General features: G+C 41.8%; 2 protein-coding genes across 6 annotated transcripts; both read right to left on the bottom strand.

Annotated features, from left to right (window-relative positions):
* Positions 1-1,046: 1,046 nt before the first annotated feature.
* On the bottom strand, positions 1,047-13,490 carry tnnt1 (troponin T type 1 (skeletal, slow)). 2 transcript variants are annotated; one of them, XM_047161436.2, is made up of 15 exons: positions 13,349-13,490; positions 10,620-10,655; positions 10,486-10,499; positions 6,481-6,531; positions 6,238-6,264; positions 5,542-5,559; positions 4,822-4,843; positions 4,661-4,721; positions 4,068-4,184; positions 3,811-3,888; positions 3,589-3,702; positions 3,358-3,467; positions 2,554-2,644; positions 1,400-1,440; positions 1,047-1,264 (listed from the first exon to the last, which is right to left on the bottom strand). In XM_047161436.2, exons 2-15 carry the CDS (start codon positions 10,643-10,645, stop codon positions 1,219-1,221), a joined length of 816 nt encoding a protein of 271 aa, XP_047017392.1. In that variant the 5' UTR covers positions 10,646-10,655; positions 13,349-13,490; the 3' UTR covers positions 1,047-1,218. The 2 variants fall into 2 exon arrangements, with proteins under 2 accessions (XP_047017392.1, XP_017351094.1); XM_017495605.3 differs by lacking the exon at positions 5,542-5,559.
* Positions 12,172-26,440, bottom strand: pih1d1 (PIH1 domain containing 1). Of its 4 annotated transcripts, none has more exons than XM_053676950.1 (12): positions 26,327-26,440; positions 26,000-26,075; positions 22,748-22,805; positions 22,057-22,245; positions 21,595-21,656; positions 21,437-21,518; positions 18,641-18,737; positions 15,959-15,991; positions 15,776-15,854; positions 15,349-15,492; positions 13,349-13,549; positions 12,172-12,427 (listed from the first exon to the last, which is right to left on the bottom strand). In XM_053676950.1, the coding sequence occupies exons 2-12, from the start codon at positions 26,063-26,065 to the stop codon at positions 12,386-12,388; spliced, it is 1,053 nt and encodes a 350-aa protein (XP_053532925.1). In that variant the 5' UTR covers positions 26,066-26,075; positions 26,327-26,440; the 3' UTR covers positions 12,172-12,385. The 4 variants fall into 4 exon arrangements, with proteins under 4 accessions (XP_053532925.1, XP_053532934.1, XP_053532929.1 ...); XM_053676959.1 differs by having other exon boundaries at positions 26,323-26,415; XM_053676954.1 differs by having other exon boundaries at positions 26,210-26,366.
* Positions 26,441-27,308: the final 868 nt, after the last annotated feature.

Genomic DNA, 27,308 nt, shown 5'->3' with positions numbered 1-27,308 from the left:
CTGTAGAAAGGATATCTTCTGTGAAAGAAAGAGGAAGGGAAGAGTGATCATGGAGTGTAGGAATAGGGTTAGGAGGGAAGAGGTAACAGGTGGCAACAGCAGTCAGGGAGGAAGGAAGGTGAATGAGGATTTAGAGTGTTGAGACGTTAAGAAAAATGTTTTGGAATTTTTGTAGATTGGATGCAAAGACTTCCAGATTGTAGAAAAATGTCTTTGCAGATGCCATATTAGACAAGAACTGGTATGAGCTGTGATTCCCTCCACATTCCCTCAGCTGATCTTTATACTCTGCATCACACCCAGCATCCTAGGACCAGGATGAGAATTCCTCAGTCTGGAAGATAGAGGGAAACGTCAGGGTTTAGTCTGTGATCAGTCAATGATAAATCTGATTATTCACTGCTCTGTCTTTGATTGTTTTTTGTCCATTTACATTTACGGCATTTAGCAGATGCCCTTATCCAGAGCGCCTTACATTGACAGGGTTATGGGCCCTGCAGTGGCAGCTTGGTGTTGCTGGGGTTTGAACTCATGACCTTACGATTACATGTCTGTTTCTACCAGTAGAGGTCATTAGTGTTTAAAGAAACTGAAGAATCATTAGACCAGTTTCTAAAATGCAAAATGACAGCAAATATTAAAAATGTAGAAACCTGTTCTCCTGCTAACGAACTCCTACACACTGACACTGACAGGTCAGAGGATCAACATGCTAATGTTTTCATTAAGAGAGGAAGAGATCTACCTACAGGTTCTAACCCTAACCCTAACCCTTGTGCAGGTCAGGACAGGCTGTGCAGCAGTTGCATGTTCTGTCTCAGGATAACTTGTGGGATCAGGAGCTTAAACATCTCAAGAATGAAACAAGTTTTGACAAACAGCTCTGAATGACGCAAAACAATTCATAATGTTGGACTGAGTGTAGACTGATGAGTGAAAACTGTGCCAATTCAAACTCAGTGTGTGTGTGTGTGTGTTGTGTGTGTTTTGTGGGTGGGTGTCTGGAATGTTATAATCACAAAGTAAAGAACTGGAGATTACACATATAGATTAGAGAATGTTTTTATTCTGAAGACTTCCTTCTGGACATTAAAGACGAGTGCAGATTCTGTGAATGAGTGAAGAGGAAGAGGTTTTTTCATTCCATTTCATGTCTAATTTCATTTCTGTTTTTTCTTCATCTGTTTTTTAACTTCTGCTTTATATGAACAAGTCAGTTTATTTCCAGCGACCTCCCACTTTTCCCTTTCCATGGACCTTTTTGCTGTAAAACAGGAAGTTAGAGGAGTGTTATGCAGCAGTGCATTTAAAAGATGAAAAGGACAGAGAGTACAAAACCTCAGACAAACCACATGTTCTGATTCATACTCTATGATATGAGGAACTTCATTTTACTCACAACTTTTGGGCGTGTGAAATCCTGTTGAGCAGGACCACAATCTGGGAACAGAACAAAAGTGCAGATTAAAATCCACACAGAACATAACTGTATTTAAGCATAAGAATACATTTCAAGATCTTAATAAGCAGAAGGTTTGCAGGTTCTGAGAGTAACAGTTTTCTGTTTCTTTATCCATATCTTTTTCATACAAGTAACACACACACACACACACACACACACACACAGACACACACAGCTCACATCAGCATGTACAGTGGATATAAAATGTCTACACACCCCTGTTAGTGGCAAAATGTGTCATGGTCTGATGAGACCAGTTCCAAAAAGTATAATAATTCCATAATACCGAAAGGTATGACTGGAGGAAAAAAGAACATCACTAAAAGAACTCCGTCCCCAGAGTGAAGCGCGGTGGTGGTGAAGTGCGGAGGTGGTGAGGCGCAGTGATGAAGCGCGGTGGTGGTGAAGCGCGGAGGTGGTGAGGCACAGTGATGAAGCGCGGTGGTGGCGAAGCGCGGTGGTGGCGAAGCGCGGAGGTGGCGAGGCGCGGTGGTGGCGAGGCGCGGTGGTGGCGAAGCGCGGTGGTGGTGAAGCGCGGTGGCGAAGTGCGGTGGTGACAGCATCATGCTTTAGAGCTGCTTCTCTTTAGCCAGAACTGAGGTTTTTTATCAAGGTGGATGGAATCATGAATATCTACAAATATCAGCTGATTTTAGAGCAAAACATTCAGGTGTCTGCTTGTAAACTGAAGATGGAAAAGAATTTCACCTTTCAGCTCAACAATGACCCGAAGCACACGTCCAAATCACCAAAGGAACGGCTTCACCACAAGAAGATCATTGTTTTTGAATGTAATAAAATCAAAAGGTGCTTCAACACAGTATTAGTTTAGGGGTGTGCACACTTATGCACCCAGGTTATTGTAAGTTTTTTATTTCTTTTTTTCACCTAAAAAAGTTTCTGATTTTTTTTCAGTTTATTTGTATACTTTACAATTTCACATAAAGGTGGAAAAGTTTCGGATCTGATTAATCTTAGAATCATTCTTTTACTTCACAAAAACCTGCCATTTCTACAGGGGTGTGTAAACTTTTCATATCCACTGTATTTTCCCAGACATAGCCACATATAAACATCAGAGATCAGCTGACCTCGTACTTCTGCCTCTTCATCTGATCCATTAAGTCAAACTTCTCTGACTCCAGCTGATAAATCCACTCCCACATCTCCTGCGCCCGCTGCCTGTCTCACCACAAACACATCACACACACAGATAAAGATCTGCCGAGACAAACCGAGCAGAAAAACACTACAGATATTCACAGTCCGCTGTAGGAGATGTCACTGGTCATCAGTGACCGAAACCCGATTTAACAAGGAAACATCTCAGTAAAGAACTAGATCCTGGAGTTATGAAGCACTGACACGTGATGAAACACAAACATTTATCAGTGTGAATGCCTTTAATCTCACATTCTAGTGTTCATGGGCCCTAACAGAAAAGCCTTTTATTTATTCTTTTTTTATTATACTTGTTATAATTATTATTATTTCTGCAATATTGTTATTTATGTTTCTCTCCCTCCATGTGTGTAAAATATCATGTCATTGTGAAACAGCTGTAAACTGTGTGTTACTGAATCACTGACTGATTTAAAAGGATCCTTCATCCATCAATGTGTGTGTGTGTGTGTGTCTGTGTAAATGTGTGTGTAAATGTGCGTGTGTGTGTGTAAATGTGCGTGTGTGTGTGTAAATGTGCGTGTGCGTGTGTGTGTAAATGTGTGTGTGTGTGTGTGTAAATGTGTGTGTGTGAGTCTGTAAATGTGTGTGTGTATGTGTTTTGCAGGAGGTAAGTTGCGAGAAATGAACGATCATTAATCTGTGTGTGTGTGTGTGTGTGTGTGTGTGTGTGTGTGTGTGTGTGTAAATGTGTGGGTGTGTGTTTAGTTTACCGCAGTCCGTCCTCTCTCAAATTGTCAATGCCAAGAGCTGTTCGTCTTTCTGATAAAGTTTTCCGCTTGATTTCCCTCCCAGTCAAACGCTTCCCTCGTCTCTGCTCCGCCTTTACACACACACACACAGATTAATGATCAGTCATTTCTCGCAGCTTGGCTCCTACAAAACACACACACACACATATACATACACACTATCATACACACAAACGCACACACACTTTTAACCTTAGTGAGGAAGCCACCAAAATTGGCTCCCATGTTGGACAAAACTTTCTTCTTCTTAGCCTCATCATCTGCTCTCTTCTTCGCCTCCTCATCCTCCTTCCGCTGACGTTCCTCCTGTGAGACACTTTAATATTACCCTCAGACATGATGATGATGAACACTGTACAGGTGTGTTGTTTGAGTATATTGTCACTGGGTTAATGTGTTGAGTTGTGATCTCACAGCGATGCGTGTTTGCCGGTCTCGCTCTTTCTCGGCTCGGACACGCTGCTGCTCGGCTCTCTCATAGCGCCGTCTCTCCTACAGACGATGACGAACACACAGCGAGAGAAGATGAGTGAGGATTAAAGCACGGTGGACTAACGGGAAAAAGGTGAGAGGTTTGGCTCGTATGAGATTAAATAATGAAAAATCAGGATGAAGAGGAAGATAAGTGCACATGAGATTAAAGTCTCTGTGTGTTTGATGATAAGACGAACAATTCGCTCTTTCAGTCCGATCAGCTCCTCCTCCTCCTTCTTCCTCTGCTCAAAGTGAGCCTCAATCAGTGTCTGTAGCTCCAGCAGGTCTTTCTCCATCCTCTTCCTGTGAATGTCCTGAGTGGAAGTGCAGAAAGAGAGAGAGAGAGAGAGAGAGAGAGAGAGAGAGAGAGAGAGAGAGAGAGAGAGAGAGAGTTCCAACCTTCACTATGAATGAGAATTTTACAGTCACACAAAATCCAGGTTTCTGATTGGCTGACAGATATCGAGACACATCTAAAGTAGATCAAAAACAGACTGGATTGCATGATACCATGTAACCATGACAACAGGAATAACTATTCCACTTTCCTGCAGCTATAAAAAAAATAAGAGCAATATTATGGTTTGGTGGATGTTATTGTTATGGCTCATGAAAAAGCACAGAGCGTTTAGAATAAAATTTCTGAGCTCTGTGCTCCTTCTGAAATCTTGTTTGTTCGCGGTTTGGAGAATAAAATCCACACGCATGATTTTTGAACTGAAAACACACTGCCATTTCACTGATCAGGAACTTTATTTAAAGTGTAAATTACAGACAGAATCACACTCACATCGAAGTCGACTTTCTGTCCTTCAGGGATCTTCGGAGGAGCGAGTTGAGGAACCATCGGCCTGGAAACACGAGGACAACAGAAAATGCTTTTACAATGAGATTTGGTGAAATGAGAAAAAGTAACATTTAAAGGTTGAAATTTTATGAAATAAAATGTACCTGGGACGTGGCCGTTCCTCCTCTGCGAAACAGAGAGATGTTGGAGAGGAAAAGAAAGAAAGAAAACATTCTGAGATGTGTAGAGTAATGATGTCCATCAGTTACAAAAATAATCATCAGTGTGAAGATAAAGTCGCCCAAAATTTACACAGAGACCGTATAATCTTTCTAAACTCAATAATCAAAAGGCTAAACAACAGAAAGAGAAATCCAGATTATATTAATATTTAAATGAGAAACACTCCCAGTCACACTGACCCCACCCCTTCCCTGCTGCACACCGAAACATCATTGGCTCTTATATTTTATGATGTGATAACATTCTGGTCACATGTTCAACACTGATTTTACACAGAGGTCATAAAAGGGAAAAAAAAACTTCATTAGGATTTTTTCATTAAGAAGAAATACACTATATACAGTATTTGGAGGTGACATAAAAAAAAAAAACAATATATGTTAATATTATTAAATTAAGAAATAAAACAATTTACTCCCAAAAAAGTGAATTTATGAAACACCTAAATAAATAAATACATTTCTGTCAGTGAGTAGTTGCAAATTTTAGTTTTTAAATCTGTCAGATGTTCAGACACCGTTCTTCCAAACACACCAAAATAAAAATAAAACAGGTTTAGCTATCAGATGGATGTGAGGGGTGAGGGGTGAAAGGGCATGTAAAGGTCAGAGGAACCTGAATCAAGCTCCGTACACTCTCACCTTCTTCCAGGTTTTCTTCTGATGAATGAGACACAAACGATGGAAACGGATGGATACATAAAAAGATGGAGAGAAAAAGAAACTGGACAGATGATCAGATAACTAACAGATATCAGATATCACTTTGCTTTAAAAAAAAAAAAACCCCAAACACCCTAATGTTTCCCATCATGAGTCAGAGACGGTGTGCTGGAGAAAAGCATCAGTTTCTGAAGATGGACATATTAGATCAACATCAGGATTTTGTTCAGTTAAGAGAAAAAATTCAGATTGAAAAATGAATCAACATTTGTTTAAGTGTTAATGAAATTCATCTTCAGTGAAAGTTTATTCAATCAATTATTAAAACTCCACATTAACACAACTAAAGTACAGCATACTGTTAAACATCCTGAACTCTGGTGTAAATATTAGCTCTGAATTTCGCCGGTTAACAAACACAGACACGCCTATTAAAGCATTATGTTCATTAACAGAAATTAATTTTACTCGCTGCTTTAATGAACACTGAATAATGCAGGTGTTGATTTTTGGTTTATTATTAAAAAACATCAATAAAGTTAGTTAGTTAGTTAATGTTTTTTATGTTCCTGATGGTGTGTTAATGCTGGAGTTTTATGTTAATTAATGACTTAAATAATTTCACTTAAATGAACTTTAATGTAAAACATTTCCAGAGCATTTCCCGTTCTCTACCTTGATAATCCGTGTATTCCTGCTGCTCTGTAACACCAACAACACGCATCCATTCAGAGAGAGGAGAAGAAAACATGTCTGACACTTCCTTTATGCTAGCATGGGGCTAAATCAGTACAGAAAAGTACACAGAACCAGACAGAACGGGTTCTAATAAGATTTTATGATAGTCTGTATATGGTGTAGACTCAGTGATGGAGGAGGAAGTTGTTCCAGTGTGATAAAGGAGTGAAGTTCTCTCACCTTCATCCTCCTGTCTGAAGGCTTCTTCCTCCTCTGGTTCCTCTTCTGCCTCTGATGGGGAAAAATCGAGGCACAATAACGTTTAAAGTTAAAATAAAAAAGATGAAGCATAATCAAGGTCATGCAAAATGTTTTTATTGTGTGAGCTACTTCAGTAATGAACTGGTTACAATCCCCTCCGAAACTATTGGAACGGCAAGGCCAATTCAATTGTTTTTGCTGTAGACTGAAGATATTTTGGTTTGAGATCAAAAGATAAGTATGAGAAGAGAGTTTAGAATTTCAGCTTTTATTTTCTAGTATCTATATGTATATCTGTTAAACAACATAGAACACATTTTGTATCAGACCACCCAATTTGGAGGCAAACAAAAATATTGGAACATGTGACTGACAGGTGTTTCTTGTTACCCAGGTATTTCCTGTTAGATTGATTGTTTAAACAATTAATATTTCTGAATGTTTACTCTTGGTTTGAGCCCTGAGTTCCACCTGTGGAAACAGCATTTGTTGTTAAAAAAGGATAAACCAACATGAAGATCTGAGAGCTGTCTATGGGAGAAAAGCAAGCCATTTTGAAGCTGAGAAAATAGTGAAAATCTATAATTAAATTTTTTTTTTTTTTAAAGGCATTACACAAACATTGGGTATAGCTTATACAACAATTTGGAATGTTCTGAAGAAAAAAAAGAAACTTCTGGTGTACTAACATCCAGACATGGAACGGGTCAGCCAAGGAAAACAACAACAGTTGGTGACAAAAACATTGTGAGAGCTATGAAGAAAAACCCAAAAACAACAGTCAGTGACATCACCAACAACCTCCACAGGGCAGGGTGAAGGTCTCACAATCCACCGTTTGAAGAAGACTTAGAGAGCAGAAATATAGAGGACATACCACAATGCAAACCACTCATCAGCAGTAAGAATCAGAAATCCAGACTGGAATTCACAAAGAAATACAGAGATGAAGAACAAAAGTTCTGGAACCGAGATGAACATCTACCAAAGTGATGGAAAGGCCAAAGTGTGGAGAAAGAAAGGATCTGCTCATGATCCAGAACATACAAGCTGATCTGTGGAACATGGTGGAGGTAGTGTCATGGCTTGCGCTTGCACGGCTGCTTCTGGAACATTCTCACTGATCTTTATTGATGATGAAACTCATCAATGAGCTTTAGACTAACCAAGTCACCAGACCTTAACCCAGTTGATCAGAATCTCACCTCCTGAAGAGGAGACTGAAGAGAGAAACCCCCTGAAATAAACAACTACTGAAAGAAGCTGCAGTGAAAACCTGGAAAAGCTTCACAGCAGAAGAAACAGCAGTTTGGGGTCAGTGAGTCGCAGGACTGATGCAGTTACTGTGAGTAAGAGAAATGCAAGCAAATATTAACTGTTATTTACTTTCATTTACTTCAAGACTGATCTGTTCCTATATTTTTGGTCATCTAAAAGTGGGTGGTGTGATACAAAAGGTTCTATGTTGTTTAACATGTCTATATGTAAATACCAGGAAATAAAAGCTGAAATCCTAAACTATCGTCTCATCTCCATCTTTTGATCTCAAACCCAAATGTCTTTGGTGTAGAGCACAAACAATTTAATTGGCCTTGCTGTTCCAATAGTTTTGAAGGGGACTGTGTGTGTGTGTGTGTGTACTGGTCTTCCTCTGTGCATCAACCAACTAATTATATCAAGCAATTACATCAATCACAAAACCAATCAACCAACCATTTAACTGAGTGTGGTGGTAATGGCATGGTCAAGCGTCAGCTGTGGATGGAGAGGACGCGGGTCAAGGATATCGCTTTGTGTTAGTCCTCGTGCATTACGCAACATGATATACGGAAGTCATGCTTCTGAACAACATCTCAGCACGCAGTGTTGCACTCTTCAGTGTTTTCTCTGACTCAGCATCCCGAAAGAGATGTTGGCTGACCAAGGCACTATATTTATGTCACGAAAACTACGCGAGCGCTACAAATTATCTACAGGATCTACAGGATTAAATTGATTCGCACCAGTGTTTTCCATCTGCAAACAGATGCCTGATGGAGTGGATTAATCAGACACTAAAAAATATGATTTGTAAGTTCATTCACAATGATGCATGGAATTGGGCTAAGTAGCTTGAGCTCCTGTTATTTGCAGTATGAGAGGTCCCGCAAGCCTCCACAGGGTTCCCCATTTGAATTCTTGTACAGGCATCTTAGACATAGAAAATTGGCAGGAGGGACCTTCTAACAGCAAAAACAAAATTCAGTACATTCTTGGCCTGAATGCAAAACTCCACACATTGGGCAATTAACACAGGAGAATTTGCAACAGGCACAAGAACACCAATCCCGGCTGTATAACATGGGTACTCGGCTACGGGAGTTTACACCAGGAGATAAAGTGCATTTTGCTACCCACCTCAAGTTCTAAATTACTAGCAAAGCGGCAAGGACCCTTTGAAATCACATGGTAAGTCAGAGAAATTGACAATGAGGTCAGGCGAACAGATGGAGGTGATGCACGTCAAATTTACCACCTGAATCTCTTGAAGCCATAGAAAGAGGCAGTTCCTGTGGGTCTGGTGATGGTGGTTCCTGAGGAGGAGGAGCTGGGACCAAAGGTAAGTGTAAAAAGTGTGGCCCAATTCACCCTAGACCACCTCTCACCATCTCAGAGAGCACAGGTTGCCAGGTTGCAGGAGGAATTTTCCAATGTGTTTTCACCTCTACCAGGTCACACGAACCTCATACAGCACTTCACTGAGATACCTCCAGGTGTGGTGGTACACAGCAGCTCATACCAGTTACATGAACACAAAAAAATGTTATTCGAGATTAACTCAAGGCTATGCTCGACATGCAGCCCGGTGGTCTTGGTGCCCAAGGCTGATGGGTCGGTCCACTTTTGTGTGGACTTTAGAAAAGTCAAAGTGGTGTCTAAATTTAACACATATCCAATGCCTCACATTGTTGAACTGCTTGATCGGTTAGGCGTGGCTCGCTTTGGACTCGACACTGGACTTAACCAAGAAATATTGGCAGATTCCCTTTGACTCCACTATCTCGGGGGATAAAACGGACTTTGCCACTCTCTTTGGGTTACGCCAATTTGTCACCCTTCCGTTTGGGTTGATTGGAGCCCCGGCAAAATTTCAGAGACCCATGGACAGAATTCTCTGCCCGCACACTGCCTATCTAGATGACATCATTATTTATAGTAATGACTGGTAGTGGCACATTCAGCTGAGGGCTGTCCTGAGATCCTTGAGACAGGCGGGACTCACAGCAAACCCAAAGAAGTGTGTAATTGGGTGGGTGGAAGTACGGTATCTGGGCTTCCATTTGGGCCATGGGCAGGTGTGTCTCCAAATTGATAAGACAGCAGCGATTGCAGCCTGCTTGAGATGCAAGGCCAAAAAGGTGGTGAGGCAGTTCCTGGGACTGACTGGCTACTATAGAAGGTTGGGGCAGTGGTAGCTCAGTGGCAAAGATGTTGGACTACTCATCAGAAGGTTGTGAGTTCAAATCCCAGCACCTCCAGACTGCCACTGCTGGGCCCTTGAGCAAATCCCTTAACCCTCAACTAAAAAATGGGCAGTTTTGTGTGGGGGCTCACTATTGCATTCACCTGACTTATCTCTCTATTTTGTTCTATAGACTGACAAGATGGGCTGAGGGCCGTTTTGTTCCAGGTGGTGCAGGGGGAGGAGCACCCGACACTCTCGGTAAGGGAAACCAAGTACAGCTTGATTGAGAAGGAGTGCATGGCCATCAAGTGGGCGGTCCTCACCCATTGGTACTACCTACTGGGGTGCCCTTTTTCCCTGTGGTCCGATCACGCCCCACTCCAATGGCTCCATCACATGAAGAATGCCAACACACGGATCACTCATTGTATCTATTACATCAACCAATCACATCAATCAATCACATAAATAACCCCAACCAATCACCCCCTAAATGTCCTGGTTCTAATGCAGGGAAGACAGACAAGTTGTATACTTACCCTCCGCCTGCTCTCTAATGATGGACGAATGGATGACGTGTGTAACAAAGCAGAGAGACAATAAAATTCAAAATAATATTAAATTGTGAGATCTTAAAGAAAATGAGATGAGAAATGTGAAACACAGCACTTACTCGTATTCTTCTTCTACATCAGACATGATTCAGACTCTGGAGTGAAGAAAAGACAAAAATAAAGAAACAAATTAAACACATGCATTGATCAGAACTGAGATCAAAACTGACTTATACACCTTATATTCACACACAGACACACACAGACACGGTAGGTCAGTGATGTGACGTGTCGGTCGTATAACGTGACGATGATGTGTTGGTTATGTGATGAATAAAGATTGCTGTGAATGGTTTCACTTGGACAGCCTAAAGACCACCCTTATTGAATACAGTTTATTCCCAAGTCGGGTCGGTGATGTGTCGAGCCGGGTCGATGATGTGATGAGACGGGTCAACGATGTGTCAAGTCGGCGATGTGTCGAGTCAGGTCGGTGATGTGATGAGTCAGGTCGGTGATGTGATGAGTCAGGTCGGTGATGTGATGAGACAGGTCGGTGATGTGATGAGACGGGTCGGTGATGTGATGAGACGGGTCGGTGATGTGTCGAATTGGGTCGGTGATGTGTTGAGCCGGGACGATGATGTGTGGAGTCGGGTCCGTGATGTGTGGAGTCGGGGTCCGTGATGTGTCGAGCCGGGTCACTGATGTGTCGAGTCGTATCGGTGATGTGAAGAGACGGGTCAATGATGTGTCGAATCAATGATGTAATGAGTCGGGTCGGTGAGGTGATACTCTGTGTATGAGCGGGTGGATCACATCACTGACATGGTGTTGGCTGCTCAGACAGATAGACAGGTGAGAACAGGTGGGAATGTGCAGACAGCAAGACCAGAGAGAGATTCGGTGTCTCACACTTTCTTCAGTTTCCCTTCTTCCATTTGTTTCCTAATCGTTTTATTTTTAAAGACATGCTCATCTCCCTTTGTTCCGAGGAACAGATGCACTGAGCTTTATTTCATCACGGGGAGGATGGACTCCTCCCTGTTCTAAATTTATCAGTCTAATCTCCTATCCTAATTGGGGAACAAAGATTTGTAATAATCTCTGAAATCATTTCTCCTTGAAGGTTCTGCACTGGTAAGCAGAAGGTTTTGAGTTTTATCCCTCAGCTTTGCCATTCTGCCTTGGTTCTGTGTTAAATATCTGTGCTGTTGTCATACAGAACTGACTCCATGGTGCTTAAAGATCCTATGTTCTCAATGTTCTCAATGCCAATCTGTGTTAGCTGGAACAATTTATAGCCGGTCCGTGACAGTCATTATTTATGAAGCACATAGTTTTCATCACCCTTAATCCACATTCTCCAGCCTTCAACACGGTGATCCAGGGTTCAGTAAAGAGCTGTTTGTGATCGAGGCCCTGTCACCAGCGCTGCTCTTTCAGTGCCATAATGAGTTCCACATGGCTCTTATAGAGATGTGTGTGTGTGTGTATATATATTTATGTTATATTTACCCTGAGAAACACCTTTAACACAAATCCTCAGAATGCCACACTGAAGGTTAATGTATTGTGAAAAAATCAAACAGAGCAGTCTGAGCTGCAGAGTACTGATGATGAAATGAAGAAAATAGAACATTTGTCTCAAATAAATTTAGTGGAGCTGCAGAATATACCATTTGTTAACCATAATAAGAGATATCAGTCATTCAGAACAGAAGAAGTCTGTAGATAAAACCTTAAACAATGATGAAATTTTAATTAATCTCCACAACAAGTGTGTTTAATATACTGAAAGTCCTTTAATAATGCAGCACTACAATGTGTTCAGGCCTCGTGGTCACACTGGCCATCTGGAGATGATGATATGATGGACTGAGGGTCAGAACATGATCATGTTTCTATCTGTGGATGTGTGAAGATCCTGCGAGGAAAAAAGCTAAAGCTTTGCTTCATCAAAGGCACAAGATGAGAGCGGCTGTGTCACAGCACAGATACACAAAAGTACAGGAATCATTATAACCACACAGCCAAAAGTATGTGCACCCCTGAACATCACACCCATATGTGGTTCTGCCAGAAAGTCTGAAGCTCACAGTTGTATAGAACGTCTCTGTACACTGTAGCTTTACAGTTTCCCTTCACTGGAACTAAGAGGTCCAAACCTGTTCTAGCACGACACACAGTGCACAAAGCGAGCTCCATGAAGACATGGTGTGTGAAGGTAGAAGAACTCGAGTGTCCTGTGCAGAGCCCTGACCTCAAACCCACTAAACACTTTGGGATGAACTGGAGCCTCCTCACATTAACATCAGCGCCTGACCTCAACCTCACTAACGCTCTTGTAGCTGAACGAACACAAATCCCCACAGCCACGCCCCAAAATCTAGTGAAAAACCTTCCCAGAAGAGACAGTGGAGTGCATCATAATAAGAAAGGAGAATAAATCTGGAACGAGATGTTCAACAAGCAGCACATATGGGTGTGATGGTCAGGGGTGCACATACTTTTGGACATATAGTGTATGTACATATGGCATATCAGTTACAACTAGACTGGCAGCACATGCTAATTTATTGTTCATGTTAAACACATGTAAACGCCTCTATTTCTCCAAGACACATTCAGAAACTAAAAAAAACTCTCCATGTGACACACATGATCCGAACTTGACTTTAACAATGTTATTTATATATGAAAACAGCATGATGTTTATTGTTACAGCACCATCTTATTCACAGAATCAAAGAGAGACAGAGTGATTGTGTGAGAGAGTGAGTAAGGGAGAGAGAGAGGGAGAGAGAGAGAGAGTGAAAGACAGTAAATTTCAACAGTGTGTTTTTACCTTAGTGAGCCTCGGAGGACGTTGCTGTGGATGAAACACTCTCTCTCTCTCTCTCTCTCTCTCTCTCTCTCTCTCTGTGGAGGTGCAGATGATTGTAGTGGGGAACAATGAAGGTCTTTTTATACACGCAGGGTAACAGCAGATACGGCACACGGCCACGGGCGGATTAGCACAGCAGCGGGGACAGAAAGATGACCAGCACTGAGGATTACAGAGAGACAGCAGCTCTGACCTCATCCACCGCACACAGGATAAAACAGAGGACAGCGACACAAGGACTAAAATAGTGCTGGGGTTTAAGAACAACTGTTTCCAGAAACCAGACACTGAATTTCCTCCCGAAAAAAACGAAAAGACCTCCAGTAACAAACACTAACAATCAGCTGAAATACCAGAGGAACATCAAGTGACAACATTCAAATTCCCCAAAGTTTATACACGCTGATTCTGTCGTGCGCCTAAAGGCAGATGTTCAACTACAACATTAAACTTTTATTATAAATGAAGCACTGTGATAAAGTCTTCAGTTAAAGGGGTTTGTGTGTAGAATGCAGTCTGACTGAAAGGATCTGGGTTCGATCCCCAAGATTGAGCTCTCTCTCTCTCTCTCTCTCTCTCTCTCTCTCTCTCTCGATAGGCTCGGTGGTTAAGGCTCTGGGTTACTCATCAGAAGGTAGGGGGTTTAACTCCCAGCGCTGCCAAGCTGCCACTGTTGGGGTCTTGAGTTAAGCCATATCCTGGCTGACCCATGACTTCTGACCCTAACTTCCTAATAAGCTGGGATACGTGAAGAAAAGAATTTCACTGACATTCTCTCGTGTCTATCTCATCTGAACATATAATCTCTCTGTTATCATGACGTATTTGAATCGTTTATTTCCAGAGTGTTAAAAGTGGAAGATTAGCGATCTGGGCAGTGAGACAGGGTCGCCTGCACGACGCAGGTGAAATGCATTCAGATCATTCCAGCAGCAGCAGGAGATCCAGTTAAACATCCTGAAATGTCTGAGGGAACACACTCAGTACTGTTTGACTTTATAATACACAACAGTGGACGAGTAATGATTTATAATCGCACTATTATGAACGCCTTTTTTATTTTAATGATTTTATTTTAAACAATATAAACAGCAGTGGTACTGGTAGCTCATCACGTACAGCCATTTGTTAGCTTACAATTCTTAAACATCTCGTGCAAAAAAACAAAACAAAAAACCACACAACAGGGTATATCTGAAAAAGGAAAGAATATAAAATTATATATAAAAAGCACACGAAAATGCAAGGAGACAAAATATGTACCAAAGTTAAAGGAGTATAACACTGAGCATCTTCAAGAAAGGCCCAAAGAGAGGACCAAGTGCGGCAGAAAGCATCAGACCGCTGATGTAGGTAATAATATTCTGTCTTTTAACAATCTCACAGAAGAGAAGTTGTTCTCTGTTAAGGTTCCTTCCTCGTGTCCTCTTAGGAAGTTTTCTCTCACCACTATAGATTCCCACTTGTTCATTAGAGATTAAATCTACATCTGGATTTATGTGAAGCTGAGTCCAGTGCTAAATTTTAATTCCTTAGGTACTTTCATGATAGTCCACTAGGTGGTCATCCGGAGAGGCTAAAGACCTGGGATTAGGGTTGGGGTTGAACACATCAGAAACGACCTTAAGAATCAGTATCTCATTACATCAGCATTTATTTTCTATAAACTAATCTGAGTTCATCTTCCTGTAATGTTTCTTATACAGAGGATTGCAAACAGAAACTCAACATTCTCATCACACAAAATATAAATGTTTCATTGGAAATAAATATGACAGTTGTTTTAGGATGAGATCACAGGCATGGTCACTGTGAGGACCTGGGGACAAAAAAAAAAAAAAACAGATGCAAAAAAAATCTTCTTTTAGCACCAGCGAGTATTTCATTAAATCACTTTCACACATTTCTATATATATTTATACACAGAGATGTGTGTGTGTGTGTGTGTGTGTGTGTGTTACCTGTGTGTCAGTGTTGTATTGAGCTCCGCTGTTGTCCTGATCGATGAGGAAGGGGAGGAAAATGTCCAGGTGGAAGAGAGAGGGACGAGCGTTCAACACCAACCTGTCCTCTCCTAAATCCAGCACCAGAGACCGAACAGACGACTGAGAGACAGACAGGAGGAGAGAGAGACAGACACAGGAGATAGGGGGAAGGAGAGAGACAGACAGGAGGAGAGAGAGACAGACACAGGAGATAGGGGGAAGCAGAGAGACAGACAGGAGGAGAGAGAGACAGACACAGGAGATATAGGGAAGGAGAGAGACAGACAGGAGGAGAGAGAGACAAACAAGATTAGAGATGTATAGAGAAGTATAGTCAGACAGGTTGTAAGTGTGCATGCTAAGTGTGTGTGTGTTTGGTGAGGAGTTGCAATCAATCACTCACCACACCAGGCAGCTGCACCTCTGCAATCAAATACTCCACCTGACCAACAGGGGGCTCCACCACTAAACACACCTGCGGCCTGAGAACAAACAGCACATTTTATCGTTCAACAACTGCATACACCCACACACCCACACACCCACACACCCACACACACACACACGCATCACTAATAAAGCTCACCTCTTCACTGTGGCCAGCTGTGACTGAGTCTCCCTGTGCAGAAAACAAATGCACGCACACACACACACACACACACACACACACACACACACCACTTTATATAATCAGTAATAAGTAAAGTAAAAGCAGGGAAACAGAAGAGTTACTCAGTAACCACATTCCTGTATAACGAGTGTATAAAGTGTAACAGCTGGAGACGCGAGTACACTTAAAAGCTTTATTTGAAGAGAGGCAGGAAGACAAATCCAAAGAATGCACAAAAACCTGGTCAAAACACAAGCGAGGGGTCGGGCAATCATAAAGTGAGGACAAAACAAGACCAAAATCATGAAACACGGAATAAACATCAAAGGCTTGGTACAGGTCTGACGGAAAACACACAAACACAATACTTCTTTCGGAACAAAAACACACGAGGGCTTTAAATACTAAACGTAATCAAGAGTCAAACAAACAGCTGAGAACAGAACAGGGGCGGAGACAGGACAGAAACCAAAACAAAACACACCTGTAACAGTAAACAAAGTCAGCGAAAATAAACAGTAAACAAAGTCAGCGGCAATAAACAAACCCCTGGATGAGATGATTTTTTTTTTTATCCATCATTACATGACTTTAATGTAATATTATATTTATAGCAATCAATTAGCATAAAGAACATATTCTAAATGTTTATTTCACTTCGTTAAAAAAAGAATCTCCCAGATTCACTCTAAAGTGGTTGTTAGAAAAGTTAAACACACAACACACAGGAACAGACAAATAAAAGAGAATAAATGTGTACACTGCAGAAAGTGAATGCACAGTCCCCTCCAAAAGTATTGGAACAGCAAGGCCGATTGTATTGGTTTTGTGATACATTTGGATTTGAGATCAAAAGATGAATATGCGGTCATTTCCTGATGTTTACATCTAGACGTGTTAAACGACTTAGAACACGGCACCTTTTGTTTGCGCCCACCTATTTTTTAAGTGATCAAAAATATTAGAGCAAGTGATTGACAGGTGTTTCTTGCTGCCCAGGTGTGTCCTGTTGCATTGATTAAAGAATTAATAGCTATGAACATCTACTCTTCAGTCCCTCGGTAATTGTGCGATTTTGCAATCACCAAAATTAACACAAAATTAAGCAAATATTCGGAGGAGCTTGTAATTTTCCAAAATTACTACAAATTACTGAACGTGCATTTAGCCAAAGCCCTCTTTGAGTCCCGTGTGTTGAACATGAGTACAGCTAAAAGGTCTCATTTACCAACAAACATCAATGTGAAAGTTGAATTGTGAAAAAAATTAGTTCTTAAAAAGGATAAACCAACATGAAGCTCAGAGAGCTGACTATGGGAGAAAAGCAAGACATTTTGAAGTTGAGAAAAGAGAGAAAATCTATCGGAGGCATTAAATAAACACTGGCTATAGCCAATACAACAATCTGGAATGTCCTGAAACAGAAAGAAACCGCTGGAGGACTGAGGAACAAACACCGAACGGGTCGGCCAAGGAAAACAACAGCAGCTAATGAAAGAATCATTGTGAGAGCTGTGAAGAAAAACCCCAAAACAACAGTCAGTGACATCACCAACAACCTCCACAGGGCAGGGTGAAGGTCTCACAGTCCACCGTTTGAAGAAGACTTCAAGAGCAGAAATATCACCATGAGATTACTGTGGATGGTACCAATTAGAAACCTTAAAAATGTCTGTGGATGTTATTCCTTGGACAGGCTTAGGACTGCAGTTTCTACAAACATGCTTAATCAATTGCTTGCTCATTAGGGCTAAAAAAGTTTAAATATACATCTAGAATTTATATATTTCAGTAAAGTTGCTTTGTGATAATGTCCTTTGTTAAAAGTGCTGTACAAATAAAACTGAAATGAATTGAAATATAGAGGCCATACTATATGATGTAAACCACTCCTCAGCAGTAAGAGTCAGAAATCCAGACTGGAATTCACAAAGAAATACAGAGATGATCCACAAAAGTTCTGGAACCAAGATGAACTTCTACCAAAGTGATGGAAAGACCAAAGTGTGGAGAAAGAAAGGATCTGCTCATGATCCAGAACATACAAGCTGATCTGTGAAACATGGTGGAGGTAGCGTCATGGCTTGGGCTTGCATGGCTGCTTCTGGAACATTCTCACTGATCTTTATTGATGATGAACTCATGATGGTAGCAGCAGAATGAATTCAGAAGTTTACAGGAACATTCTGTCTGCAGATTTATAGAGAAACGCATCCAAATGAATCAGGAGGAACTTCATCATGCAGCAGCATTTCACTTCCTGAAGGGAGAAGGTAGAAAACCCCCAAAATAAACAACTACTGAAAAAAGCGGCAGTAAAAACCTGGAGAAGCTTCACAGAAGAAGAAACCAGCAGTTTGGTGTCAGTGAGTCACAGGAGTGATGCAGTTACTGCAACCAAATATTAAGTGTTATTTACTTTAAGAATTTCAGCTCCAATACTGTTGCTCACCTAAAAATGGGGTGGTCTGCCACCAAAGGTGCCGTGTTCTAAGTTGTTTAACATGTCTAGATGTAAATATGAGGAAATGAAGGCTGAAATTCTGATCTACCGTCTCATATTCGACTCAAAACATTCAGTGTATAGTGAAAACAGAAGAACTGTCCTTTCTGTTCCAATACTTTTGGAGAGAACTGTATAATATATAAAATACATACTCTGAGCTGATTTCCTGAATGACTGGTTTGCTTTTCATGCGAACGTTCTGCTCTGTCAGCGAGCCCATGAACTTCCTGTTTTTCAAAATCTTTATGTCTAAAAGGCAGAAACAGGAACGTTAGTCATTATTACACTTCTGAAGAAAGCGAGTCCGACAGTTTTCAGTGTCTTTAAACCCTTTGCTTTAACTTCCCACATGATGAAGACCCTGGAGAAATTGGTTCTCAGACCTAGATTTAGCTCATTACTGGTCCTGCAGTTCGCACATCAACAAAAAGCTGGTGTAGATGATTACTATCTGTCCACTACAGAGAACCGTCCTGGACAAATCTGGAAGTTCTGTATGGGGTCATGTTCTTTAACTTTTCCAGTTCCACCATACAACCTTTCTAGCTTGGTGAAAAGCTTAAGGCAATGCAACCTCCACAACCTCCTGGAGTACTGATTACCTGACAGCTCGGCCTCAGTTTGTGCGTTTGAGGACCACAGGAACTCCACAAGGAGCAGTTCTATCTCCTTTCCTGTTCACCAAGTACACCTCAGAAATTACGTGTCATCTACAGATTGTGTGTAAGTGAAGGGCTCTGTCTCTCGGAGTGTCTGTCTCTCTCTGTGTGCGTGTTCTGCACTCGAGTCTCCATCAGTGAACAGTGGAGAAGTTCAACACAACAGACTTCCTGTAGAAACTGTGATGAATTTCCTGCTTACACAACTGCACTATTTCAGCAGGTAGTATTAGCACATTTATAGAAGGGGTGTATTTATTTATAATCGCACTATCTGGTGTCACCCAGATGAGCACGAGTTCCTTCTGAGTCCGGTTCCTCTCGAGGTTTCTTCCTCATATCATCTCAGGGAGTTTTTCCTCACCACCGTCATCTCTGGCTGCTCATGAGAGATAAATTCATACATTTAACATCTATATCCTGAGTGTATACAGTGAGGGAAAAAAGTATTTGATCCCCTGCTGATTTTGTACGTTTGCCCACTGACAAAGAAATGATCAGTCTATAATTTTAATGGTAGATTTATTTGAACAGTGAGAGACAGAATAACAACAAAAAAATCCAAAAAAACGCAGGTCAAAAATTTTATAAATTAATTTGCATTTTAATGAGGGAAAAAAGTATTTGACCCCCTCTCAATCAGAAAGATTTCTGGCTCCCAGGTGTCTTTTATACAGGTAACGAGCTGAGATTAGGAGCACACTCTTAAAGGGAGTTCTCCTAATCTCAGTTTGTTACCTGTATAAAAGACACCTGTCCACAGAAGCAATCAATCAATCAGATTCCAAACTCTCCACCATGGCCAAGATCAAAGAGCTCTCCAAGGATGTCAGGGACAAGACTGTAGACCTACACAAGTCTGGAATGGGCTACAAGACCATTGCCAAGCAGCTTGGTGAGAAGGGGACAACAGTTGGTGCGATTATTCGCAAATGGAAGAAGCACAAAAGAACTGTCAATCTCCCTCGGCCTGGGGCTCCATGCAAGATCTCACCTCGTGGAGTTGCAGTGATCATGAGAACAGTGAGGAATCAGCCCAGAACTACACGGGAGGATCTTGTCAATGATCTCAAGGCAGCTGGGACCATAGTCACCAAGAAAACAATTGGTAACACACTACGCCGTGAAGGACTGAAATCCTGCAGCGCGCGCAAGGTCCGCTGCTCAAGAAAGCACATACACATGCCCGTCTGAAGTTTGCCAGTGAACATCTGAATGATTCAGAGGACAACTGGGAGAAAATGTTGAGGTCAGATGAGACCAAAATGGAGCTCTTTGGCATCAACTCAACTCGCCGTGTTTGGAGGAGGAGGAATGCTGCCTATGACCCCTGGAACACCATCCCCACCGTCAAACATGGAGGTGGAAACATTATGCTTTGGGGGTGTTTCTCTGCTAAGGGGACAGGACAACTTCACCGCATCAAAGGGACGATGGACGGGGCCATGTACCGTCAAATCTTGGGTGAGAACCTCCTTCCCTCAGCCAGGGCATTGAAAATGGGTCGTGGATGGATATTCCAGCATGACAATGACCCAAAACACACGGCCAAGGCAACAAAGGAGTGGCTCAAGAAGAAGCACATTAAGGTCCTGGAGTGGCCTATCCAGTCTCCAGACCTTAATCCCATAGAAAATCTGTGGAGGGAGCTGAAGGTTCGAGTTGCCAAACGTCAGCCTCGAAACCTTATTGATTTGGAGAAGATCTGCAAAGAGGAGTGGGACAAAATCGCTCCTGAGATGTGTGCAAACCTGGTGGCCAACTACAAGAAACGTCTGACCTCTGTGATTGCCAACAAGGGTTTTTAAACCAAGTACTAAGTCATATTTTGCAGAGGGGTCAAATACTTATTTCCCTCATTAAAATGCAAATCAATTTATAACATTTTTGACATGCGTTTTTCTGGATTTTCTTGTTGTTATTCTGTCTCTCACTGTTCAAGTAAATCTACCATTAAAATTATAGACTGATCATTTCTTTGTCAGTGGGCAAACGTACAAAATCAGCAGGGGATCAAATACTTTTTTCCCCTCACTGTATATTTCTGTACCGCTGCTCTGGGACAACGTCCACTGTTAAACACACTGTACACATAACACTGAACTGAATTGATTGACAGGAGAGAGAGTATGCCCTGTCCTATGGGCCCAGCTGTGGCATCATCTGTATTCAGACTTGCAATCTAAAATTACAATGATTACAATCCTTGTAATCATTCAGGTGTGTGTGTGTGTGAGAGAGAGAGAGAGACTGAGTGTGTGTGAGTGTGTGTGATTGTCTGTGTGTGACCTCTGTTTATCTGCAGTTTGTATTTATTTTCCAGTCCCTCCAGTGACACTGAGATCACAAACTGCTGGAATAATGAATCCTTCTGGAACACAAACACACAATATTATTATTATTATTATTATTATTATTATTATTACTATTACTACTACTACACGCACCTGACATTTCTGGAAGAACTCCTCATTAATGATGACATCGTAAACTGTGCAACTGTTTGAACCTGAAGAGAAAAATAATTTTACACACACATTAAAGAGTGAAACATGGGCAGGTGAAGAACATGCTGAGGAGGTGAAGAACACGCTGAGGAGGTGAAGAACACGCTGAGGAGGTGAAGAACACGCTGAGGAGGTGAAGAACATGCTGCACGATAGCGGCTGAGATAAATCAGTAAATAAATATTTACTGCATCACGCTAAAGAGAAACACAATCCTCACCGGTACAGTAATTAATACCGGTAAAACAATACAAACAGCACGGATTCATCAGAACATTCTCCTTCTACAGAACCACCAGCGAAGGTTCTAGATCACATTCCACAAGCAGAAATAAGAACACAGAGGGTGGGACTGATGGACGAGTTTAAACAGGAAGTGGTTCAGGAACAGGAAACACTCACTGTTGTCCATTTCAGTGTGGGCCTCGCCGAGACTCATGGGAACTTTATATACCGTAGGATCATCTGACTCAAACAGCTCCACCAGTGCATCATGGGAAATGGGTGGAGGGGGCGGGACATCAGCTGACTGACAGATATTCACAAACAATTTCTGTTGGTCTGGTAGAGAGACGGTCTTCAAACAAAGACCTGAGGACCAGCAGAAACACAAGAACATCTCAGCCTCATTACCTCAAACTCACCTTTAACACCTTTAATGATAGTAATAAACGATCACAGGCTGCTAAATAACTCAACGGGAAAGGCCTGGGCCTGCAGGTGGAGAGACTCCATACACACCTCTAACACCAGCCTCCAGTTAAAGCTGTTCACATTTAAATCTACAACTGAACACTGACATTTTATCCTTTTAATACTTTAACTAGAGATTAGTTAAAGATAAAGTTAACTAAGTAATAGTGGAGTCACATATTTATGCAAATTAAATAGTGGAGCCAGATATTTAATTCATAAAGTTATCACATGTATTTAAACATGTTTTTGCCTGTAGTTCCAGGAGAGCGGCCGATTAAAATAATATCATGTCATACTTAAACCACCCTGTCAGTTTATTACTGTAACACACGCGCACACACACACACACACACACACACACACACACACACACACACACACACACACACACACACACCTGGCTGTGGGCGGATGACTTTAGAGGGCATGCTGTCAGTCAGGGTTTTTCCCACCGACTAAAAAGAAAGAAACACAAATTAATTATTAAATAAAATCCCATTGGTTCACTGATCTACTCAGCCTACATGCACACACACACACACACACACACACACAACCTGTGTGTGTGCAATCTGAACATGAAAGGAACATCAGATCTCAACGAGATTATATAAAGCTGTAACTTTAAATTCCTACAGCGCAGCAGAGTGAAACTGCCCAGAGTCTAAACTCCACAAAAACAACACAGATACACCCTGCTGTGTGTGTGTTTGTGTGTGTGTGAGAGAGAGAGAATGTGTGTCTGTGAGAGAGTGAGTGTGTGTGTGTGTGTGTGAGAGAGAGAGTGTGTGTGTGTGAGAGAGAGAGCAAGAGTGTGTGTGCGAGAGACAGAGTGTGCATGAGAGAGAGTGTGTGTGTGTGTGTGTGTGAAAGAGAGAGAGCGAGTGTGAGGGAGACAGTGTGTGTGTGTGAGAGAGAGTGAGTGTGTGTGAGATAGTGAGAGAGAGTGTGTGAGTGAGAGAGAGTGTGTGTGAGAGAGAGTGTGTGTGAGAGAGAGTGTGTGTGAGAGAGAGTGTGTGTGAGAGAGAGTGTGTGTGAGAGAGAGTGTGTGTGAGTGAGAGAGAGAGTGTGAGTGGGAGAGAGAGCGTGTGAGAGACTGTGTGTATGTGAGAAAGTGAATGTGTGTGTGAGAGTGTGTGTGAGAGAGAGAGAGTGTGTGAGTGAGAGAGTGTGTGTGTGTGAGAGAGTGTGTGTGTGTGAGAGTGTGTGTATGTGAGAGAGAGAGTGTGTGTGAGAGAGAGAGAGTGTGAGAGAGAGAGTGTGTGTGTGAGAGAGAGTGTGTGTGTGAGAGAGAGTGTGTGTGTGAGAGAGAGAGTGTGAGAGAGAGAGTGTGTGAGTGTGAGAGAGAGAGTGAGTGTGAGTGAGAGAGAGAGTGAGTGTGAGTGAGAGTGTGAGTGAGAGAGAGAGTGTGAGTGTGTGAGAGAGAGAGTGTGAGTGAGAGAGTGTGAGTGTGTTTGAGAGAGAGAGAGTGTGTGTGTTTGTGTGTCTCTGTGTGTGAGTGAAAGAGCGAGAGAGGGAGAGAGAGTGTTTGTATAAAATATTAGAAAGGAAAGAGATAGAAAGGTGTTTCTTGAAATACTGATGTATAAGATGAAGGAGAGAAGGTGAAGGTGAGAAGGTGAAGGAGGGAAGGTGAAGGATTGAAGGTGAGAAGGTGAAGGAGGGAAGGTGAGAAGATGAAGGTGAGAAGGTGAAGGATTGAAGGTGAAGGTGAGAAGGTGAAGGTGAAGATGAAGGTGAGAAGGTGAAGGATTGAAGGTGAAGGTGAAGATGAAGGTGAGAAGGTGAAGGATTGAAGGTGAAGGTGAGAAGGGTGAAGGTGAGAAGGTGAAGGAGGGAAGGTGAAGGAGGGAAGGTGAAGGTGAGAAGGGTGAAGGTGAGAAGGTGAAGGAGGGAAGGTGAAGGTGAGAAGGTGAAGATGAAGGTGAGAAGGTGAAGGATTGAAGGTGAAGGTGAAGATGAAGGTGAGAAGGTGAAGGATTGAAGGTGAAGGATTGAAGGTGAAGGTGAGAAGGGTGAAGGTGAGAAGGTGAAGGAGGGAAGGTGAAGGTGAGAAGGGTGAAGGTGAGAAGGTGAAGGAGGGAAGGTGAAGGTGAGAAGGTGAAGATGAAGGTGAGAAGGTGAAGGTGAGAAGGTGAGAAGGTGAAGGTGAGAAGGTGAAGGAGGGAAGGTGAGAAGATGAAGGTGAGAAGGTGAAGGTGAGAAGGTGAAGAAGGGAAGGTGAAGAAGGGAAGGTGAAGGTGAGAAGGTGAAGAAGGGAAGGTGAAGAAGGGAAGGTGAAGGTGAGAAGGTGAAGGAGGGAAGGTGAAGGTGAGAAGGTGAGAAGATGAAGGTGAGAAGGTGAAGATGAGGTGTTACAGATTTAGACTCTCAGCTGGAGTCACATAAAACAAAATTTAAAAAATGTTTTTTTTTTAAAAAAAGTTCTGAATCTCAAAGAACTCTTAACGGTTCTCCGGTTGTCCCTCTGGAGGAACACTTAAAGGTTCTGCGCAGAACCCTACAGCAGCGTGTTTCCCCATCAGGAAGATTTAAAGGGAACCAGAACTTATCTAGGAGAACTCTTAATTATTAAATGTTTTTGTCTACTTTATAAAAGATGAAAACGGTGTTTATGCAAATGAATAAAACTGGAGTTAATGAGTGAATTATAAATTATATAAAGTTATAATCATTAAATAACGACAGCAGTCTGATCACCATGGTTACTGAATATCAACGTTATTAAACACACGTTAAAAACTAATGTCCTAAAGTACTCTCAGATTATAATATATACTATATACACTCAGTGTCCACTTTAATAGGAACGCCTGCACGTTCATGTAAATAGACAAATGCCCAATTACTGTGTAGCAGCACAAAGCATAAAGTCACACAGATGCAGGTCAAGAACTTCAGTTCACGTCAAACATCAGAATGAAGAAGACTCTCCGTGATCTCAGGGACGTTAACCGTGGCTGGTTGTTTCTCCGATGGTGAGAGTGTTTCAGAAAGTGCTGATCTCCTGGGATTTTCATGCACAACGTTCTTAAGCATTTACACAGAACGGTCCAGAAAAAAACCAATTCCAGTTCTGCTGGAGGAAACACCTTGTTGATGACGGAGATCAGACCAGACTGGTTGGAGCTGACTGGAAGTCTACAGCAACTCAAATAACCACAAAAATCAAATAACCACTCTGTACAAGCGTGCTGAGCGAAAAACATCTCAGAGCACGCAACATATTGAACCTTGAAGTGGACGTGCTACAACAGAAGACCACATCGGGTCCCTCTGCCGTCAGCCAAGAACAGAGGACACACGCTCTCTCTAACCCGAACGATAAAGACCAGACCAACGAGGTGTTTAATCCTGAACTCTAACTGGATGAGTTCTGTTCATTTCATCACCGGAGGCGAGCGCGAGTGAACATCCCAGAAGTTTCTAAAACACTCACACGACCATCTCCAGGATTTATTCAGATCGAGTTAATAAACTGAGATAAAAGCTCTTTGGGCTGGTTTTTATTTTCAGCTAAACCTCACCTTTAATGAGTGACACTGAGGCTCAGTGCTTAATGTAATGAGTTTGAACTGTTTATAGATTATCTGCAGGAGGCGGTGGCTAATTAAATTCAGTTATTAAGGTTATAAATGTTATTAAACACCTGCAGCAGGTTATAGAGCTCCTCTTCCTCCAGCTCAGCTCGGAGCAGTGACGTGTCCGTTTCCATGGTAACGCTCCTAAAAACCACATACAGGATCGCGTTAGGCTAGGCTAGTTAAGCTACTACACATCCAAAAATCCAAAGAATAAGCGTTATTTTAGACACAACAGAAGAGATATCTTAATTATAGACCACATATCACTTATTAACTCATTAAAGCCGCTTGGCGTCTCTCAGGTAGCTGGCTATCAGTTAGCATAAAGTAATGCTAATCTACACTTTAGTGAAAAATGATTCTGGGGAACAGAGCAATGAATCAATACAAACTCTCTCTCTCTCTCTCTCTCTCTCTCCACTTCTGCGGGGATTTTACACACACACTACTACAATGCTAACACATGCACAGGAACAGCATCAACTTCCGTGTAAGCAACGTCCGGTTTTCAAAATAAAAGTTTCGGCATAGGACACAAAAAAGTTTCTTAAATAATACATGAAAAATTCTACAGAGTTCAGGAATGTAATTATTAAACAAACTCCACGTAATTAAACTCGACCTCTGTGTCCATGGCAATAGTGGGAGTTGCAGATGTAGAAGTAAAGTACCTGCAGCAGGAGAAAAATGTATAACTTGTGCTAGTAAAGGGGACTGGCCCAAGCCTACTGAGGTAGAGCCTGGATGGAGGAAATCCAGCTGCAATGGAGTGAAATAAAACTTGAAAGGAAGGAGATGTTGGCACTGCAGCAGGTGTTGTTAAACCATGAAGAAGTGTTCAACGATGAATTATGTACCTTAAATGGCACCACTGCCACTCTTCACGTTCCACCAGATGTCACACCTCGATTCTTCCGTCCAAGGTCCGTTCCCTATGCCTTGAGAGAAAGATAACATTATCTCTCCTGTAAAGTACTCAGAGTGGGCAGCCACGGTCTGCACAAGAGAATGATTACATATAATCGTCTTCCAGTTTTTTAGAGAACAATGGAAGAACTGCTGCAGGGCAAACCAGGAGTAGCCCTATACAGTCCCTTCAAAAACTATTCGAATGGCAATTTCAGCTTTTATTTCCTGGTATTTTTATGGAGCTGTGTTAAATGACATAAAATATAGCACATTTTGAATCAGATCACCTGATTTGTAGGCAAAAAAAAATATTGGAACATGTGACTGACAGTTGTTTCTTGTTGCCCAAGCATGTCCTGTTAGATTGATTGTTTAAACAATAAATAGCTAGTCAATACAACAATCTGGAATATCCTGAAAAGAAAGAAACCACTGGTGTACTGAGCAAGAGATAATGAACGCATT

The sequence above is a fragment of the Ictalurus punctatus genome, chromosome 2 (assembly GCF_001660625.3).
Source record: "Ictalurus punctatus breed USDA103 chromosome 2, Coco_2.0, whole genome shotgun sequence".
NCBI classification, from domain to species: domain Eukaryota; kingdom Metazoa; phylum Chordata; class Actinopteri; order Siluriformes; family Ictaluridae; genus Ictalurus; species Ictalurus punctatus.
The sequence above is the reverse complement of the archived record's forward strand: the minus strand, read 5'-3'. Positions and strand labels throughout refer to the sequence as shown.

Excerpts from the sequence above, each read along its gene's own strand:
- tnnt1 (XM_047161436.2), bottom strand. The coding sequence starts at position 10,645 with ATGTCTGATGTAGAAGAAGAATACGA. Across the intron at positions 6,265-6,480 it reads CTTCAGACAGGAGGATGAAG|AGCAGCAGGAATACACGGAT; the intron begins GTGAGAGAACTT and ends TTGGTGTTACAG. Across the intron at positions 4,722-4,821 it reads GAGGAACGGCCACGTCCCAG|GCCGATGGTTCCTCAACTCG; the intron begins GTACATTTTATT and ends TCGTGTTTCCAG.
- pih1d1 (XM_053676950.1), bottom strand. The coding sequence starts at position 26,065 with ATGGAAACGGACACGTCACTGCTCCGAGCTGAGCTGGAGGAAGAGGAG. Across the intron at positions 21,657-22,056 it reads CCACACTGAAATGGACAACA|GTTCAAACAGTTGCACAGTT; the intron begins GTGAGTGTTTCC and ends TTTTCTCTTCAG. Across the intron at positions 15,992-18,640 it reads ATTCAGGAAATCAGCTCAGA|GGAGACTCAGTCACAGCTGG; the intron begins GTATGTATTTTA and ends TTTTCTGCACAG.